Below are 6,669 nucleotides of genomic sequence, written 5' to 3' on the forward strand. Positions count from 1 at the left end.
TCAGTCGTTAGGCTTTCCAGTTGGGGTTTAACAGCCGTTAGTTCAGCCGTTAGTTCAGCCGTTAGTTCAGCCCCATTGTGATGTCGTCGGCCCCGCAGCCTATCGGTGCGGTCGGGTCGCCACAAGGGCCTCTGGAAGCGCGGGGGTTAAGGCGACCGGAGGAATGTTCCGGAAGTCCTGGCAAGGCGCCAAACGGCCCTTTTTAAAGAGTCGGTACAGGATCGAGGGAACCAGCCTCGCCGCGCGGGAACCTTAGCCGAGAGACGGGGTGTCACGTAGCGCCCTGCCCCTCCTCCGTCACTGTCCCGACGCGTCCCGGAGTCTCGGGAGAGACGGCAGAGGGACTCCGCCGCTCAGAGCAAGCACTCGCTCCAGGAGACGCCCCCGGTGTTCCTCTGTGGGAAGCTGGGTTTGGGTCTCCGGAGCAGGGACGGGGGGTCTGAGGGGGCGTCGAAACGGGCGGATTTAGGAGAGGGGGGACGCGAGGATCCCCTGAGGATACTTACGACGCCCGTTTTCGGTGGAATGAGACAAGGCTCTTGGGGGAAGGGAGAGCCACCACGACGGCGAAAGGGAAGGCGGAGGAGAGGAGGTCTCGGGGGAGAGGAGGTCTCGGGGAAGAGGAGGTCTCGGAGGAGCGGAGGTCTCGGGGGAGAAGAGGTCTCGGGGGAGATGGCGTCCTCTCTGACGGGCTTTCCAGACGCGCTGTTCGCCGGCCGAGGGCTGCTGTGGGACCTGACGGCCGCGGCCCTCCGGCGGTGGAGGGGGGTGAACCTGAGGGTGCTCCACCTGCTACTCCGGCATCGCTGCCTCCCCACCGCCCTGTACCAGGTACCGGCCCAACGGCGGCCATTTTACAGAAGGAGCCGATGCCCTGGTGCAAAATCCAGCTCTACCAGCCGTTTCAAAACCTAGCTTGAGCTGGTCAAACCATGTTGAGTGTGGAACTGGTCTAAACTGGTCAACCAGCTACCAGCTGTTTCAAAACCTAGCTTGAGCTGGTCAAACCATGTTGAGTGTGGAGCTGGTCTGAAGTGGTCAACCTGCTACCAGCTGTTTCAGAACATAGCTTTTGCTTGTTCTGAAAGTCATTCTTGGCGGTTGAGAACGGACTGGTTGTGTTTTAGATGTTTGTGAATGCTTGCTGCTGTGTCTCTTGGGTTTGGTACGTCTTTCATTTGGGGTTTGATCACTTCAATTATCTGTTCCTCGGCCCTGCCGTCAGTCCAACAGGCTGAGAAACGATGATCTTTTGATCATCAATGGAGTTTATCCGGTCTTCTTCATCTTGGTCTTCAGAGTACAAAAACCTTGTATGAAAAGGGCTATATGTACATAAATAAACTTGATTTGGTCTTCAGAAGTAGGGGGGACAGTTTAAATTCAGGGAAGTTTTGCCGCCTTTTGTGCCCTAGCAACGGTATTACTATGGTGGATTCTAAGGGCTTGTGTTTGCTCTGCCTCCTGCCTGCTGTTCGTCAAGTACTCTCTGAGCGTCCGTGTTTATATCCCGGGCCAAAAACAAAAACCTCTGAGCTGCTTGTGTCTGAGGGCTGTTTGTTTTCTTCCCTTAGAAAATACTCACTGTGTTTCTCCCTTAATCATTCCTTCTTTCGTGAGTCCCAGTGGCTTTTTTCAACAGAATGTACCAACACTATCATCCTGCTTCAAATTTTGAATGTTCTGTTTATTTTTGCAGTGTTGATGGATGATGGTGATGGAGCAGGTTAAGGGTCAAAATGTCGCCCGAGAACCGGCCTCTCGCATGGAACGGCGATCGTTACCCTTTCAACCGTGAGGCAGCTTCATGGCTTAATTAGAGAGCGTCGCTTTTAAACTGCTCCCTCACGTTTTTAAACCCTTTTCCATGTCTCCGGGTTAGAGAGGAGTGCTTGTGGGAGAGTCCTGGCTGGGTTTGGAGAGAGGTTGTGAGAGGACTGGGTGGAAATGATCCACTCTCTGAATAATACACGCCCGACCTGGCCCAGTGGCCCAGTGGGCCGGCATCGGGTTACTGAGGAAGCCCTGGTGTAAAATCCAGCTTGAAGTTGCTGGCTACCAGTGGTGTCAAAGCATATCTTGAGCTGACCAAACCATTTCCAGCTGGGAGCTGGTCTGAGCTGGTCAACCAGCTACCAGCTGTTTCAAAACCAAGCTTGAGCTGATTTTACCAGCAGGGGGGTGTTCTCACTGACTCTGTACTTCACCCTCAGGCTTTTCAAGCCGAGACTCCGTCTCCTGATGCACTTTATCGATATCGGCCCTTGTTTGTGCCCAAAGTTTTTACCCCTGGTGTGGGGACTACTGGCTGAGATGGGGATCAGACAGTACACATGGAGCGCCGCTCGCTCATGGTAGGCCAGACCCAACTAAACGATACAGGAGAAGCAAAGCCGAGGGGCTCTGGATGAGCTACCGCAGGACACGGCCGGATTTCTCTCGACACAGGAAGTGATGATTAAAACAAGAAGTGATGATTAATACTGGAAGTGATGGTTAAAACCGCAACTGATGATTACAACTGAAAGTGATGATTAAAACAGGGAGTGATTATTAAAACAGGAAGTGGTGATTAAAATAGGGATGATGATTAAAACAGGAAGTGATGATTAATACCAGAAGTGATGATTAAAACAGGAAGTGATCATTAAGTGGTGATTAATATCAACATTAATAATAAATAAATGAGTGGTAAAATGCGAAACTTCCTGAGATGGGATGGAGGGAAGAAATCTCAGTGCTAATTGTAGCATTAGCGGTAGCGATAGCGGGAGCATTAGCGGTAGCATTAGCATTTAACCCCTGTTTGTCTGTAGCGCAGGGAAGCAACAGGAAGCTGGGGCACACTGTCCTGTTGGCCTCATTAGCCAGTGTGCAGTGAACTGTATGCTCTGTGAGATTATGCGTAAAGCAGTGTGTACAGTACAGGATCGCAGATAATCTGATGTAATCTTCATATAATCCCAGGGATTTTCCCTTTGTTTATCACCAACTGAACCAGTTAACTTTGAGGCTTTTATTTTTATTTTTAAAAACCCCCCTTTCTGAAGAGACTCGTGAATTTTTTTTTACGGACAAATTCCTGAAGCCTTAACTCGAAACAAGCGGCTATCGTCCCAGCGAACACAGCCGGTGCCATTGAACGAATCCGGTTTACAACGCCGAGGGATGAAGGATCGTCAGGATTTATTTCCAAACTCATCCTCTTATTCCTCCTCCCGGGTTCCTCTCTGTAACTTCTCTGGGAATCTGGGAATCTGGCACGTCATTGGTCAACATCCGACAGCTCATAACGGATAAGAGAAACAGTCCGCATTCTTCAGCAAGAAGTCACTTTCGCAACAGTCACAGCCAGGCCGAGGGTTCATGTTCGAGCCTTCCTTTATATGGTCAGATTGTAGAGAGCAGATACGACTGCAGTCCCTACGCAGTCTGTGTAACTGCGGAGACTGTTCAGTTGTATCTCGTGCAGTTTCAGTGGTGTGCCTCTGTAAGGGTCTGCAGTTTCAGTGGTGTAGCTCTGTAAGGGTAAACAGCAGTTTCAGTGGCGTAGCTCCAGTCAGGGTAAACACAGCAGTTGTGTTTAATGGCTTTCTGCCACCAGGGAATCTGAATACACCCAGCCTTCCAGGCTCCTGGGAGATTGATTGACAGGACTCCTCCCGTACCTGTTCACCTGTCTCTTTCCATTCCTCCGCCTCTCCTCTCCAGAGCCAGTGAATAACTATCTGAGGGCTTTTTCTGGCTCCCATCATGCTTAGCATGACCAGAGCCCTGGCATTGTTGTTTTTTTGGGGGGAGGGGTTGGGGGGTGAAAGTATTTTCCCAGAACAGGACGTGAGAGTGTTCTGTCGTTCCTAGGACTGGGCGGTCCAACGGGAATGTGAGAACTGCGTCCTTGTTTGGGTCTCTCTGTTGTTTTGTTTTTCCATTTCTTTTTTTTTCTAAATTCGTTCCCCATGTCTCCAGTCGCAATTTCTCTGTCTCCAGGAAGCACTGCGCTTGTAACATCCCCGGTGTAAAATCCAGCGATGCCCAGCCACCAGAAGTTTGAAAACATAGCTTGAGCTGGTCAAACCATGTTGAGTGTGGAGCTGGTCTGAAGTGGTCAACCAGCTACCCGCAGTTTCAAAGCCTAGCTTGAGCTGGTCAAACCATTTTGGCTCGGCTCTCTTCCCCACATTGATTCATCGTTGTTAGCGCTAGCTGGCTGGCGTGCGGCGGGGGTTAGCTCGATCCAACGCGGCTGACCTCACATTTTTCACACAAACCGCTTTTTCTAACGATGGGAAAATGCAAACCTGTCGCGCCCTGGGTTAAACCCTGTGTCTAAAACGTGAAGGACTGCTGAACACGCCAAATCTTTAATAGTAATACAATTTTTTGAATAACTGCCCTCGTACAATCAACCCAGGGACGGCCGTTCAGAGAGGAAGTGTGTTTAACCCTTTAATTCCTGAGAACGCCATATGGCACTAATTACATCACATTACACTACATCACATTACACTACATCACATTACACTATATCACATCACATCACATAACATCACCAGGGACAAGTGTGCTGAAAGACCCGAGAGGAGAGGACAACAGAGATGAGGACTATTTCAGTGCCTCAGGGGTAACTACCTTAAAATCCCAAGAGTGACATATTCCACCAATCAAAACTAATGCTATACTATTGTTTTGAGCCCCAATTAAAACACAACGAAATGTCGTCCTTGTGTTTTGGGTGGAGCCACTTCATATTTGGGCTTGGGGCTGAAATATATATATATATATGGGTCAGTCTATCACACTGGTACGGATCGGACTCTTGGACTGGGACGCTGACGGGATTAGTACGTCACACTCAAACAGGTACAGGGTTACTATGTTTGTACGTTAGTACGTGAAGCTGACAGGGCTGGCCCTGTGGGTTTCTGAGACCGTGGAGGGTTGCGCAGTGCTCCCTGGTGGCCACCGGGGGCGATGTCAGCTCGCTGTCGGTCAGAAGCTGCTGAGCTGTGGTGGAGATCTTACTTCTGTCACGGCCCGGCGCGGAAACATTTCACCAAACTCAGTGTGGACACACACTGATCCCCTAATCTATGGCTCCCTCTCCCTCTCTCTCTCTCCCTCTCTCTCTCTATCTGTCTCTCTCTCTCCCTCTCTCTGTGTCTCTCCCTGTCTCTCTCTCTCTCTCTCTCTGTGTCTCTCTCTGTCTCTCCCTCTCCCTTTCTCTCACTGTCTCTCTCTCTCTCTCTCTCTCTGTGTCTCTCTCTCTCCCTCTGTGTCTCTCCCTCCCTCTCCCTCTGTCTCTCTCTCTGTCTCTCCCTGTTTCTCCGTCTCTCTCTCCCCCTCTTTCTCTGTCTCTCTCTCTCCCTCTGTGTCTCTCCCTCCCTCTTCCTCTCTCTCTCTCTGTCTCTCTCTGTGTCTCTCCCTGTTTCTCCGTCTTCTCTCTCCCTCTCCCTCTTTCTCATGCTGCTGTATTATGTTACTCTGTGGCAGAAGAGAGATGTGTGTGTGTGTGTGTGTGTGTGTGTGTGTGTGTGTGTGGAAGCTTCAGTAATATATGTGGCCTGTGTGTCCCTGTTTGTACCATCAGATCATAATCCAGAGCTGGATTGAGCTGGAGATTGTGTGAGATGATCCCCAGAGAGAGGCAGCCGATTATGGCTTGGTGTGATTTGTGAGCTGATAGTGTGGAGGTTGATTTCCCAGTGTCCCACGCGATGCTGAATGAGCAGGGATTTCCCCTGTTATGTGTTCCACTGTATATGGAGCCCAATTCTAAGACCGTGTTCTAGAACTCTGTTGCTTTCAGTTACCAGTAGTGATGATTGTGACATCAGCATTAGAATGTTGGAATAAGGGCATTCTAATTGCTTATTTGTGACCTCACACATAAAAAGGGTAACGGTCAGCAGGAAATGCAGTAAGAGGCTCCCACACAGAACAGTGAGAGTGCCCCAGGACCTGTGTGTGTGTGTGTCTATGTGTGTGTATGTGTGTGTGCGTGCGGGCGTGCGTGCATGTGTGGGTGCATGTGTGTCTATGTGTGTTTCTAAATATACTCTGCCCGAGATGGAAGAAACTGACCTCTCTATAGATAGAAGAGTGCTCAGTATTCTCCTTGGGGCAAATGGAATGCATTGGGAAGGCACAGTGCTATGAATGAATATCACAGTTGCTGATATTTTAATAATAATAATAATAATAAAAAGCGGTGGGCTGGTGTAGTGGTTACAGACAGAGTACACAGGAGGATTGAATCTTTGATTCGAGGACGTTCTCGATCCCAAATTCCTCCCAGACGGCCGAATGGATTGTGTTCCGGCCCCCGGATAGCCGAGGGGGCTGGTTAACTCAAACAGGCGCTGTGAAATGAAAACGTTTTCCTCCACTCTGACTTCCTGTTATTGGAGAATGTTCACTGGAAGTGTTCACCGCTGGAACAGAAAATTGATATCATATCACTACTCTTCCGAGATTCCCTTTTGGGAAAAAAAGCACTTTTCCTTTTCCCGCGTGCAGATTGTATCAAAATTGAATTATTCAGCTGTTGCTTCAGTCCTGATACAAGCGCACACACACACAACACTCACAACACACACACACACACACATACACATACACATACACACAACACTTACAACACACACACACACAACACTCACAACACAC

The 6,669-nt window shown here is 49.6% G+C and overlaps 1 protein-coding gene across 1 annotated transcript in view; it reads left to right on the forward strand.

Moving 5' to 3' along the window:
- The first annotated feature begins 264 nt into the window (after positions 1–264).
- Positions 265–6,669, forward strand: part of LOC133119282 (FERM domain-containing protein 4A-like) — a 68,617-nt gene continuing 62,212 nt past the window's right edge. Inside the window, exon 1 of the mRNA XM_061229810.1 lies at positions 265–831. Within this exon, the coding sequence (XP_061085794.1) occupies positions 526–831 (306 nt within the window). The 5' untranslated portion in view covers positions 265–525. The remainder of the gene's footprint in view (positions 832–6,669) is intronic.

This window comes from Conger conger, chromosome 19, assembly GCF_963514075.1.
Source record: "Conger conger chromosome 19, fConCon1.1, whole genome shotgun sequence".
Lineage (NCBI taxonomy): Eukaryota > Metazoa > Chordata > Actinopteri > Anguilliformes > Congridae > Conger > Conger conger.